Source organism: Micrasema longulum, unplaced genomic scaffold (assembly GCF_059751315.1).
Source record: "Micrasema longulum isolate JH-2025_06_02 unplaced genomic scaffold, ASM5975131v1 h1tg000072l, whole genome shotgun sequence".
NCBI lineage: Eukaryota > Metazoa > Arthropoda > Insecta > Trichoptera > Brachycentridae > Micrasema > Micrasema longulum.
In genome coordinates, this window is record NW_028277279.1 from 403,360 (window position 1) to 418,016 (window position 14,657).

The 14,657-nt window shown below is 34.6% G+C and overlaps 1 protein-coding gene across 1 annotated transcript in view; it reads left to right on the plus strand.

Annotated features, from left to right (window-relative positions):
- Positions 1 to 5,936: 5,936 nt before the first annotated feature.
- LOC148284975 (uncharacterized) overlaps positions 5,937 to 14,657 on the plus strand; it is a 30,761-nt gene continuing 22,040 nt past the window's right edge. The window contains exon 1 of the mRNA XM_088232049.1: positions 5,937 to 6,170. Within this exon, the coding sequence (XP_088088175.1) occupies positions 6,072 to 6,170 (99 nt within the window). The 5' untranslated portion in view covers positions 5,937 to 6,071. The remainder of the gene's footprint in view (positions 6,171 to 14,657) is intronic.

The following is a 14,657-nucleotide window of genomic DNA, read 5'->3' on the forward strand; positions in this document are numbered from 1 at the left end:
TAGTCTTATGAGCCAAAATACTCCTTAAAATTATTCATGCTTCTTTATTTACATTTAAGTCAAGATTGAAATGTCACTATCTAAATATTTAAATTGTTCTTTTATCCTTCTTCTTTCCTTCCCATCCCCTCTCCTCTCTTCATAGTATAGTATTTTTTTTTTTATATTTATATTTATTTTTGTTAATCTTTGCTTTTAATTTTTGTATAAAATTGTAAGATTCAATATGTTCATGTATTTATAATTTTCTCAAACTGAACGGTTTGGGTAGGTAGGAAGAAATTGCCTTAAGGCAATATGCCCGCCCTTATATGTATATTTATTGTATATGTATATAAAGTGTCAAATAAAATAAATAAATAAGAGGCAAATGTGAAGAAGATTTGGACAATGCCCAGTTTGGATTTAGGAAGGCCTTTGGTACACGTGAAGCACTATTTGGAATAAATGTCCTACAAAAATGTGGAGATCAGCGAAAAGACGTTTTTGCTTGCTTTATTAACTACGAGAAGGCATTCGACAGAGTAAAGCACTTAGAATTACTGAAACTGTTACAGGAGTGCCAGCTGGATGACAAGGATGTTAACTTCATAAAGAATCTTTACTGGCAGCAGACAGCTGTAATAAGATTAGGTCACATTGTAACAAGAGGTATTTCAATTAAGCAAGGAGTGAGACAAGGCTGCATATTATCGCCCTTACTTTTTAACTTATACTCGGACAGGATATTTAAGAATGCTTTCGCTGATGTCAGAAAGGGAATAAGAATTAACGGAGAAATTATCTATTACATCAGATATGCTGAAGATACCGTCATCCTGGCTGACAACGCATGTGGCGGCCTCCGTGGTGTAGTGGTCAAGACGCTTGATTCATGCACGGTTCCGGGTTCGATTCCCGGTGAGAACACAAAAATTAAAATGTAATTTTTCTCAAGCCGGGTGCTCTGTGATGTAATTCACCACTGTAATTAGGCCTCCTGGCCTGTTGTAAAATGTAAATGTAAATCAATGTGTCCTTCAGGAACTCCTTAGTAAAATTGACGAAGCTGGTAGAGTAATGGACTTGAACATCAATGTGGCTAAAACAAAGATGATGGTGTTTAGCTGAAACCCTCATAATAATGCTGTATCGCCAATAAATGGTCAAACAATCGAGAGAGTGACTAACTTTAAATATCTCGGCAGTCAAATCACTTCTGATCTGGATCCAGATAAGGAAATTAGATGCAGAATAGAGATAGAACAATCTGCATTCAATGGCATGAAATCATTATTCTGCAGTGATAGTCTTAATTTAAAACTGAGACAGAGGATGGTCAAGTGCTATGTGTGGTCAATACTGCTCTACGGGATTGAAACATGGACTCTCAAGGTGAACTCCGTGAACCGATTAGAGGCTTTTGAAATGTGGCTTCACCGGAGAATGTTGAGAATTCCGTGGACAGATTTAGTGACCAATGTGGAGGTGCTAAGATGAGCCAATGCCAAAAAAGAACTACTATCCTCAATAAAACAGAGAAAACTCGCATATCTGGTCCATATCATGCGCGGAAGCAAATATGCGCTTCTACAGCTAATCATGATGGGGAAGATCGAGGGAAAGCCTGGAGTTGGAAGGCGACAGATGTCCTGGCTGAGAAATATCCACGACTGGACGGGAGAGCATGGCGTTGAGGCGTTGTTCCAGTTGGTACAGGACCGGAATCCCTACTCTTAAGTGATCGCCAACGTCGGGGAGACCTGATATAGCACAGAAAGAAGAATGAAAATGTACGATTTTATTAATACTTAAAGCATTTACTTTGAGGTCAAACATTTTACTAAATGTTATTACATATTTGTATCACATAGTGGGTTTTGCATGTTGGTTTAATTGGTGTCCTGACCAAGAGACGGGTATGTCTCGAAACCGGTAAAGATAGAAAAGTCAGTATGTGGTTATATACAAATATTTCATATTATTGAGACTGTTTGGACAATGACTGTTTGGACTGTTTGGACAATGTTTGGACAAATTGTAGCAAATCTGTTGCAACCAATTTAAATCTAAAAAAAACTTCCAAGGGAGAAAATCCAGCCTGTCAACAACTCTTTGAACATACTCAAAATGGTCTTTTTGCGTCAGAGAGTTTCTATACTTCTCGGGCGTCCCGCAAGGCTCTAACCTGGGTCTATTGTTGTTCTCTATTTTCATTAATAATATTAAAAATGTAATTTTGAACTCGCGTTTTCTGTTATTTGCGGATGACTTAAAACCATTCTTAAAGATGACAACTTTGGATGATTTTCGTCTTCTCCAAGCGGATATATCTAATATATGTGAATGGGGAAGGCGTAACAAACTTAGGTTTAATGTTTCCAAGTGTTCGGTCACGTCTTTCACTAGGGCCCAAAAAACTCTATTTTTTCACTACAAAATGAGTGACCAGAATCTGATACGAACGTCAAATGTTAAGGATCTGGGCGTTAGATTTGTGAGTACCCCGGCATTTCATGAACACATAGAGACAATCAGTGGTAATGCATTGAAGATGTTCTGCGTACTGCCAGGGTTTTTGAAAATACCCGCGTACTGAGAACTGAGTACTGAGTCTTTACAACTCCTTGGTGCGAAGTAGACTCGAGAGTAGCTCGATGATTTGGGGTCCACATGAACTGAAGTACTCTCTTATGATAGAGAAAATCCAAAAGAAGTTTCTGAGATATCTCTACATGAGAGAGTGCGGGTATTATCCTTGGCTCTATTCGACCGAGTTTCTCCAGGGTATGCTTGGCTACAACAGTTTAGAGACTAGAAGGAATGTGTATTTGACTACACATTTTTATCGATTGTTGCGCGGTTTCGTCGATAATCCTGAGATTATGATGAGCATTGGTTTGTATGTTCCTGATAATTACCTAAGACAGCGTCGGCATAGATTGTTTCATATTCCGATATACAGGACCAACCTGCCGATGGTTATGCCTGTTGGAAGAGCTACCGCTATGCTGAACAACATCGCTCTGGATATTGATCTGTTCCATGTATCCGAAGGGGTTTTCCGGAGCAGGATTCTCCTACTACTTTGACATGAATCTCTTTCATGTATCTTTTCTTTTTTATAATATGTACGTATTAAATGTGTGTTTGTAATGTATATGTTATATTTAAATAAATGAATTGAATTTAATTGAATTGAATAATGTTATTGTTTATTTTTGCATAAAAATGTCTGCCTTAAAACAGGTTGTACCTATTTAGGCAGACTAGACAAATCTATTACCTAAGTGTATATCTAGTAGATAAAGTAATTGTTATTTTGTTAAAAAACTATGATTATTATTTTTATTATTTCATTAGTAGACAATTAATACATACTTTGTGTAGGGTAAAAATAAACATAACACCAGCAAAAGCATTAGCATTTGAACATTAGCGCGGTGCCATTTTTTAAATGCGTCTTATTTATATACCTCCACGCAACTAGCACACTAAATTCGGTGAACGCGCATTTGCGGTTGCAGGCCCTATGGCATGGAATGCTCTCGCAGCAGAAGTGCTAAACTGTGAGAGTAAAGTGATGCTACGGAAAAAACTTAAAACCCACTTGTTCTCTAAATCATTTGAATAAATCCGTTGCATGTGATAACAAAATTAATTATTTTACTCAAATTACAAATTTTTAAAAGTGAAAATGTATATAATACAATTATAAAAATAATTTACTCCGTATTTTATTAATAAAGTCTCCTTTACAGAGTTGACAATACTAATTTTTATTTCATGAACTACCTACGGAAGTTATAAAAATACTTGAAAATTTTTGAACTTACCCGCCAATATTTTGTCACGACGCCGTTATTTGGATACAGAAGGCAGTGACCATGGGAGTATTCTAAATTAATTCAAGATGAATACATTTTGGAGGTAAAAATAAAGTCGCATAAAATTAGAATGGTGAATTTTTCTATTCATACCTACCTTTTCAAGCCAATCCAAAAATACAGCTTAAGTATTTTAGCTGTATTTCTGGATTGGTGCTTAAAACATTCATAGGTAACTAAAATAATCTATATCTAAAAATTCACCTACTAGGCAACGCCTGAAAAAAAATTCAGCCGGATGAATCTCACTCACGTGAAAAAGGTTTCAGCTCTTTTACTTCACTTAAGTCAACAGATGGAAGAGTTGAAGAAATGTGGATGTTTAAACATAGGCAGAATGGTGAATGGTACAAAGTGTGTAAAGTGGCCACTTAAACCAGCCAATGATCGGTCAGAAGCCCTGTTAATGCCAAGACTTCCATATTCCCTTCTTTAAGGTATTCTCCATCTCTGTTGTAATTTATTAATCTCAATGACTCCCCCAGTATTTTGTCTACAAATATTGGGACAAACTCAAATATTGTAAAATTGTAATTGTTCACTTTACTTTTCCAGGCAATTTTTTTCAGCTTACTAATAAAATTTATCTATAAATATTTCATCATCATTGCTCATTTCACAACCAACGTTGTATGGAGCACTGCATTTATAAACCAAATGCAGCCTAATTTGTTACATGAAGGTAAGGTGAATCGTTTACTTCAGGTGCCATTCTAGAAACAATGAAATATTTCAGTTTAAGCAACCCTTTAAATCAACATGTTTCGTCTACCCTGCCAGGAATCCAATCCAGGACCTCAATAATGGTAGACAAACTCGCCAACCACTACACAATGAGGTCGACTTATCTTCACTCGATTTTTTGTCCGTGATTTTTACTTAAGAGTAGCTATCAACTCAAAAATCCAGGGTTCTGGTTCTATTTTACACATAGAACTGTACTCTTATACACTTGAAACAAAAATAATTCATTGGATGTATGCATGTGTCTAAAATATTTTTTTTATCGCTGTATAATACGAAATAATGTAACTCGTAATTCATGCACTTGTCAAAATATTATTTGCACTATTGGTTGCGGGAATAAATAATGATAATTTGGCATGCGTAAAAATAAACATAAATAATGTAAACAAACACAAATTGCTAAATATCTTTGAAAATTGCACATTTGTTCAGTATTTTGTTTTCTTTGTTTGAATATTAAAATAACCAAAATTGATAAATATTCATAAAAAAGAATCTTAATAAATCCTTAACTCGCGTTATCATGTGTCAATAAGTAAATTTCACAAATTGTACCTTTTTCTAATGTTAATAAGATTATTTTTACTTTAAGCATATATACATTACTTAGGTATTTTAAAATTAAGCTGAGGTTATAGATTATATAAAGGGTGGGTGTTTTAGTTATTGGACATGTTATAGTAATTGGATCATCAATCTAATGGTCAAAAATAACTAAACTTATAAATTTGTCTCCACCATAATTGTGTGTTTTTTATTTGATTAAATGCATTACTTTTATATATTTTTAACCATTAGATGTACAGCACCCTTCCTATATGTGTATGAAAACATATTGAAACAATATCAATGTGTTTATTATTTAATGGCGATTTTTACTTAATTTAATTTACGTTACTTTTGATTTGATCGGAGTTAATGCAATGTATTTTAATATCTAAATAAACGTTTAAAAATATGTTTCATTAATGCAATGAACAAAAATGGAAAACATAAAAAAATATTTAATAAAACCGAACTGGCTTTACAATAGCTACCTATTAAAAAATATATTTTAATAATAAAAAATGTCAGCTGATTGGGATTATAAAAGCTACTCCCCTGAAATATATGCGTTGGTTGAGCAGCTGTCTGTGCAGTATGTAGAATTCGACCCTGTACAAAAAGAGCTAGGGTATTCGGTTTTCTGTAGTATTGTCAAATTACCGTGGCTATATTTTTTTGACTAAAGGTCTTACTAAATTATAAAATAGGGGTTTTAATACTAAATATCCATTCATCTCTCTAGGTGGCAGTGGCTTCATCAGACAGGCCAGGCGAGGCAGACCCAACGGGTGGCGATTGCTTCGCGCATCTTATTTGAGATATCGCGGTTTGCGTCTAGTCAAATCGATAAGTTTGTGACTTTTCCGGCTCAACTTCCCATAAGTTTTCGTACGAGCCATAAAAAGTGTTACAATGGAGAAAAGTGTCGGGAATATCGACGAAAAGACACTGAAATCCAGCGTAGTAATTGTTGACGTCGAAGGGACTACCACGTCTATAAGCTTTGTTAAGGTAGGTCCATTTATGCATTTAGCCGGCCGGCATTCCTAGATTTTCGAATTGCTATGTATTTATGTAAAATTACTTCGATTCCCTCCTTTTCTTACATCATTGGGAGGTTTTCAGCTAGAAATCTTTACACACCCTGCGAGGTAATGTACGAAATTGCAAATGGTTCACGTTTTGCAACATGGAGGCGATTTCAAGATGGGGTCTTTAGACCGGCCATTTTTGCTGAAGTTTATTCAGAAATCCATTAGTGTGTCTATTGATAGTACAATACCATAACAATGCTTCAAAAGTATCGCCTCTTTTCTAATTTACCTCACGCACGTGTCTAATAATCAGCTGATGTGTGTCAGTTCATCATAATCCAGCGGTTTTAGAACCGTGTAACGTAGCCTAATATCTAATATATCCCGTACCATTTATGTGATAAAACCGACGTGCATTTCGGCTATTTCAACGAATATCGCTGGGAAGTTAATACATTAAGAAACTAAAAATATTTAATAAGTTTCGTGACGATTATACTTTATTATCTGATCATATAACTAGTTTGTCGGTCGCGCCTAAGATTTTAGTCGTACAATTTATGGGTAGGTTTTGATAATTTATTGATGTTTCACGTCCCTGAGAATTAAACAGATTCTTGCCTTCGGTTATTGCCCCAGAAAACAAAATGTCGGACGATCTTCTCTTTTGTTACTGGATTGCTTGCCTTTTGGTCCACGATGAACGTCGAATTGTGAAATGAAATGAAGTGAGTTCGGTTGTTGGGGAATTTGAAAAATCGGCTTACAACATCATTCGAATTGTCCTCTTTAGAATATTCCAGAAAAAATCTTTCGAAAGTTTTAGGATCCATTTTTATTTTGCAAACTCCCCTATTGTTCAAAACTGGTTTTTGTCACAGCTGTTTCAATGCCTACCTAAAATCGGGAGCGTCTTCGATTTGCACGTTGTACTTTTTTTTTAATAAAGCAATTTTAAAATAGTTGTATTAAAACTAAATCTGAACTAATTAGTTTTTCTTTTTAAATTTGTCTTTCACTAGGCAAGCCCGTATCAAAAGAGAAAAAAATACATAAAAAATAATTTATGTAACATTCAATTCAGTACTAACTAAAATTTAAATAGCTTCGAAAGATGGTAGTGTTTTTTTGTATTTATTTTCTGGGTTGGTTCCGTGTCCGGGCGGATGTTAGAATACACATCATTCGAATATAACCAGAATCCTGGACCAGTGTTGAAATGGAGATATGAGTTGTTCATCAGTGGTTAGCGCATTCCTCAACCACGCATGAGGTCCCGGGTTCGATTCCTGATAAGTTCGACATGAAATATTGGCTTTAAAGGTGTTTTGACATTATTATATTTCACTGTCCCTGGGCTGGTACCTAAATATTAAAACTGATCTCCTTACCGTCGTATAACAGATGATCGGAATACGCCGCATTTGGTATACCAATGCAGTGGCCTATGTACCACTAGATGGGAATAGGGAATAATGAACATGTGGGTTATTTAATATTGACATTTGTTTTGGAAGTGTTACTATATTGGTCATGTTTCCTTTCCCTGCTGCCTTTATCCACGCCCAGTGGTGCATAGGGAACCACGATTACACTAATCGCATTGCATTACTTTTTACTTTAAAACAAAACATTCGTATTCGGAGTGAGATTTCCGGTTTACGTAAGACAGCGGTCCAATCGGCAGAACTGACAGAGAAGAAGCGGAGGAGAACTTGAGACGTCACACGCGGAGTAATTTCAGAAATATCAAACTTAAAAAAAACATACTGCCGATAGAAATACGATTCATAAATTATTATTTTTTAAATTGACCTAGTTTAATAGGATATTAACAAATATATAAAAAAAACACCGAACTTCCTCATTAGTTAAATAAATAAGTGGCAGTGTACTAAGTATTTTTAATTTATAACTTATATTTAAATATAAGTTATTATACCATGCATAGTTACTCTTGTTATTGGAATATTTAAATTTTCTTTAAAATAGTGTATTTTCAATCAGGCTCGTCCGCCTCGACGTCCAACGGTCAGCACCTTTGCCTACCATGCAAGAGTCTTGAGTTCGATTCCTGACGTAGCTGACATGAAATATTGATTTTAAATGTGTTTTTACTCTAGAATATTTCATAGTCCCTGGAATGGCACTTACAGCGTAAGACTGGTCGTCTTACCTTCATGTAACAAAATAATTAAGATACGCTGCGATTGGTGTACCAATGCAGTGCCCTATACACCGTTAAGGGAATAGTGAATGGATGAGTAAATTTATACCTGTAAATACTCGAATATTTTCTCACAATACGAAATCCCATCATAAATTAAGGTTATTATTAAATCAAAGCATTTTGTCGAAAAGGTAAATCTCATGACTTCTTACTAATTTATTAAATGCAGTATGTTGACACCTTTCTCCGTGGTGCACGCTGGCTATATCCATACACCCACATACCACGTGTGTAGGGTGGTGGAGGTTATAGCCTACTAATACACTCACACCCCACGTAGGGGATACAACAACAGCTGGTGACGGAGATTTCCGAAGCCACTTCGCCGGGAATCCGATCGTCAGCCAGGGGAGCTAAATTCGGAGGGCTTGTTATTAATATTATAGAAACTGTATTTGCATTAAACACATTTAAAAATAAACACACTCGTAATTTTATAATAATATGTTATTCCAATATTTATACGTGATTTTAATCAATAATAAAACAATAAGTAAGTACTTTAAATCAACCGACAAAAACTACTTTTGTACTACTTTTTAATTCGATTGATCCCTTTATAGGCCAAGACTCTGGGGAACTTTGAAATATTTTTTTGAATACTTATATCCTTTATATATCATTATATCAAATGGTTTACATATTTTATTCATTTAGCAAGTGGTAAAAACGTATTACCAAAGTTAAGGGGCCAAGTACGCTTACATTTCAGGCGCTAGTCCAGGGAATATGAAATATTATAGTGTTGAAACACCTTTTTTAAAGAAGTTTTTCATGTCAGCCATGTCGGGAATAGAACCCGAGACCTCTTGCAGGTAGGGAAATGCGCTAACCACTACACCACGAGGCCGACCAATGTGGTATATGGGCAGTATTACTTCCAATTAAGTTGTCCATTTTTTGTGAATCTCTTACATGGCGTCTTTTTCTTACTATAATTTCTCAAAGGTGGCCTTACAAAGGTGATTTACAAATTACAACGGGGATGAAGAACATATTTTAGAGGAGGGAATGTGGAAGTCTAGATATTTACAGGGCTTATGACCTGTCATTGGCTGCCTAGACTTCCATGTTCCCTTCTCTGAAATGTTCTCCATCCCCGTTGTAATCTTAATGACTCTAGGGGGTGAAATCCAGTATTTTGTCTACAAACATTTAGACAAACTCAAAATATTGTAAAGGTTATTTTATTCTAATGCAACTGTAATGCGCGTTAACTGAATTTAGTGCGCAGATTGCTAGGTATAATGGCTTTTTGTGTTGATGTAGATGGTATAGGTAAGCCATTAAAGATTCAATTTAATTATTTAAACTTCAAGTTCAAAGAACAAGTTCTTTGGCGGACTTATTGTTAAAAGCAATATCTTCCTGCCAACCAAAAAACAGACTGGTCAAAAGAAGAGTTGGTCATCGTTTTGTACTGAAAAACCATAAATATATATCAAAAGATACATACATAAAATATAAATAACCGTATTAATTAAAACTAACAGCTGTTCTTTAATTGGGAGATAAGGCTTGCACATAATAACTTTAACTTTAAAAAAAGGTACATTATTTTATACATGTCATAAAATGGTGAGGAATGTGGAATCAAATAATAATTTATTATTGTATTTATTTATTTACGGACGTTGTCCATTTATACATTTTATAGGGATAAATACTTACAATATAAGAATAGTTTAAAACATTAAAAAAATAATAAAAGAAGCATTGAAAAATATAAGGAAAATCAATTTTCTCTTCAAGTCGCTTAAGTCTTAATACTTAGTTAATTAAATAAGTGTAAAGCGCTCTTGAGATGATTTGCTACATGATCACAAAAATTTCGCAATATTACGGATCATTATTATTATTGACGCTCCCTGACAATCGCGGCCTTGTAGTACCCCACTGTCGGCGAAAGAAATAGTTTTTACGTCGTTTTCAGCTCTCAGCTGCTCATAGTAAAACATGATTGCCCCCTACCCCACTTTTCCCTTCCTCGCCCCTCATTGTCATCGTGAAGACCTTCCTTCACTTCGTATTGTGCTAGAATTCCATTATCTCGACACCTGTCCCGTCCGGCCCTTAGAAGCCGGGCGTACTGACGTTTGCATTCACTCGCCCTGCACACGGAACGTAAATCTTCGGTATTTCCACTTCCTACCCTCGCCCTGGAAACCGCATACACATTTATACCTGGAAATATCGAACAGTCTCGATCGTTAGCTCATTTTAGATTTATTAATGCTTGGTACATATTCACTATTCATGGAATCCAACTTGTCACGACTCGTCTGAGAACCAGTAACTTCTATTGATATCAACGGTATTTTGAGTTTGTCCAAATTTTTGTAGACAAGGACTGGATTCGACTCCCTGGGGAGCTGTTTATATTAACATGTTACAACAGAGATAAAGAACATTTAAGAGAAGATAATATAGAAGTCTAGGCATCTGCAGGGCTTATGAACTGTCAATGGATGAAAGAATTGAAGAAATATAGATGTTCAAATATAGGCAGAATGGTGAATGTTACACAGTGTGTAAAGTGGCCACTTAAACCAGCCATTGACAGTTCATAAGCCCTGTAAATGCCTGTCGTCCTCGTCCTACGTTATCATTTATTCCGGCCATATGTAGGTATATGTTTTATCCACGAAACTCTCGGAGACAAAATTAGGGCCAGTGGCTTAAATAAGTTAAATTAATGTTAAATGAAAGCCACTTTCTCGTAAAAATTGGTAAATGAGGAAGTTCAATCCTACGGGAAATTGGATACAAAAAATCTTTTCTTACATGCGGTAAAAATAAGAGTATTAAATTGTACGGCAGTTTTTTGAAAATGTATGATAAAATTATTTAATAAAAACGATCTAGTTTTAACGACGTCACTAGTTTGTATGAATCGACCAACGCTAAAAGAGTTGTAAAAGATTTCCAGTTTACGGTTAGCCAACGGACCAATCGGCAGAACTGACCGAGAAGAGACGGAAGAGAACTTGAGACGTCACGCGCGTAGTGATTTCAGAAATACAAAACTTTAAAAAATCTGCGCTGATAATACGATACGTAACAATTAAAAAAAAAACACTGAACTTCCTAATTATGTTTGATTTAGTTTTTTTTTCGTGCAACTCATTTTAACAAGAAAGTCAGTTTTATTCAAAACTGACCCTAAGTTCGTACCTATCTGAAGAGTTAACGGATTTTATCACACAAAATACGACAGTTTTACTCCACAGATTTATCCTTACCTTTTGAAAAAAAAAACCAGACTGATGTCATCATTTCTGAAGTTTTTTTTTCGTCGTTCGGAAAAACTTACTTCGTACATTTTACTACAATTATAAATTTTTAGTTAAAATTAAATTAGTATTCATAAAATCACTGCGTCAAGCGCCGTTGAGGTACTATATTACGAAAATTGCGCTGTATAAGTTCTCCGTAATAATATTATTAACACGTGTACTAATGGTAGGTAGTAATATTTAATTACCTGTAAAATTCCTTACTACCACGACCACGTGGCAAAAATACATATGATTTTGATAGCATTTTTCTACACGTTTTCAGAACCCATAATCCGGGGTGGGGTACACACAATAAGTACCTAGTATTGTATCAAACCTTTTGTCGCATTTCTTTTATAAATTTTCAGGTATGTAGAGAACATACAATACATCAAATTATGTTACGAGATACTTATGTAAGTTATAAAACCCCCATGTCGTGTTTATTTTTGTAATGTCTGCTGTTGTGGCGTGAATAAATGTATTTTTTTTGTGAATGAGGAACTTCAGCCCTACGGGAAATTGGATACAAACAATGTTTTCTTGCGCGCGGTAAAAATTAGAGCATTAATTTGTAGCGTAAAATTTCTTAAAAATGTACGAATTTTTTTTATATATTTTAATAAAAACGCACTACTTTGAATGACGTCAATGGTTCATATGAACCATCCAATGATCTATTCCTTAAATTCCTTATAATTTTTACCCATTTCCTTCTTTTTACTGGATTTTTGGTAATACTAAAATAATATCAACCGACATTTAATACATTTTTGAAAATCGCAATCCTTATTAAAGTGCGCCCCTGTTAGAAGAGCAGAGTTTGACATTTGCAAAAATAACTCTGTATTTAAAAAAATGATTATTTTTTCTTTTGGAACTCAATCATAAAAAGTACCTAGGTACCTATTTAAACTCAATATTTAAATATCAATAATTTTTAGTTTTGGAATTTAATCATAAGCAAGTATCTAGGTACCTACTCATCAATGAAAAGTATTTTTCAAAGCTAATAGCAGGCAAGTCATCGTTCGTGCAGGACAACGTATGTCTTGTCCGCTAGTATATAATATAATGAAAATAATAATCATGGGTTATTATTAAAAAAAAATACAATTGCTTTATCTACTACATATACATAGGTGATAGATTTCTCCGAATTATGTCCAGTCTGCGTAACTACGTACAACCTGTTTTAAGGCAGACATTTTTATGCAAAAATAAGCAATAACATTACTGCCTACGTGTTAATTTATTATACAGATATACAATATTCAATTTTACCATTTATAATTTAAGAATGTTTTTGAGTAAATTTTCCGATTTTTCTCTACCTAAATCCAGTAACCAGTTTTAACCAGATGACAGTGTTGTAATACATTTCCGGTTACCTCACCGTGACAACTCACCGTAGAGAACTTGTGACGTCACAGGCGGAGTAATTTCAAAATCACAAAACCTTTTAAAATCATAGCGCTTATAATACGATACGTTTTTTGGTTTTGCTCAGTTCGATAGTCTATTAACACGTAAAACAATAAAAAAGGTTACGAATGAGGCGAGACTGTAAATATGAGTCAAGTATAATTAATAAGATTAAGAAAGGGTCTCTGAGATGGTTTGGTCACGTAGAACGAATGGAAGAAGAAAGAATGGTAAAACAAGTCAAATAAAGCGCCATTTTCATAATATAATACCTCAAGGGCGCTTTACATACTGATTCTATAGTTTAAAAAAATATTTATTGATAATAATAATTTGTAATTTAATTAAAACAATTTATTTTGTTGACACATGCTACGGATTTATTCAAATGATTTAGAGAACAAGTGGGTTTTAAGCTTTTTCCGAAACATCAATTCACTCTCACAGTTTCGAACCTCTGCTGGGAGAGCGTTCCATGCCGTAGGGCCTGCGACCGCAAATGCGCGTTCGCCAAATTTAGTGCGCTGTTTGCGTAGAGGTAGATTAGCTTTTCCTTTTCATCACTTCACTTTTACAGCCTCGCACCTCTGCTGGGAGATGTGGAAGAAGCTAGGAATGTATGCCAGGATAGACGTGTGTGGCGGTCCATTCTCTCTGCCTATCCCTACGGGGAAATGGCGTGATGGTAGTAGTAGTAACTTCATCATAAATATTTAATTCAAAAATGAATATTGGATTATCAATCAAAACTACTCATGAATGTCTATTTTATTGTGTTTACTATAACAGAATTGTTTGTTTGACACTTTATAAAGTGCGATTAACTCTGTATCAAATTCTGAAATTAGAAATGTTACTTTAGTTAACATTTTCATCTTTTGCGGTCAGATTTCAGTGTCCAGAAGTTCGGTGTCGTCAACCTCTCACTTGCAGTTAGCTATGCACTTTAAACCTGTTTTTGGCCTCCCTGGCGTGTGCATTCACCGTATAATATAGCGAACCTACACCGAGACCCACAGAACAATATATTCTTGTTTAAGTTCAACCGCAATCGCGTGAAAACCAAATGGGTACAATTTATTGCTTTTCACGTGTAAATATTACAATATTCACACCATTTTTGTTGCTGATCATAGATTGGTAGAAATTTATCGAAAATTCCCCTCAGCACCCAAAAATAAACCTATAGCCCTTAAAATTTAGCTTGATTAAAATGACAGCTGCCAAACTAATGTCAATAGTGATGGTAAACTACTGATCACTGATCATGTACCGATCAAATCGATTTTATCAGTTTTTTCATGCAAACATGAAACTCTGTTTCCTAAAATTGATATTTATACAAACTTTCAAACAAGCCTATTATAGTGTGTTAAATACAATTATTCACCAAAAAATAAGACATTTATACTTTTTTCGTGAACATTATCAAATGATTTTTTTTTTATTTGATCAATTTACATTGATCAATTTGCCCATCTCTAACGTTTTTGCAAAATGATGTAACCTTGTAAGAACGTCGTTAATAATT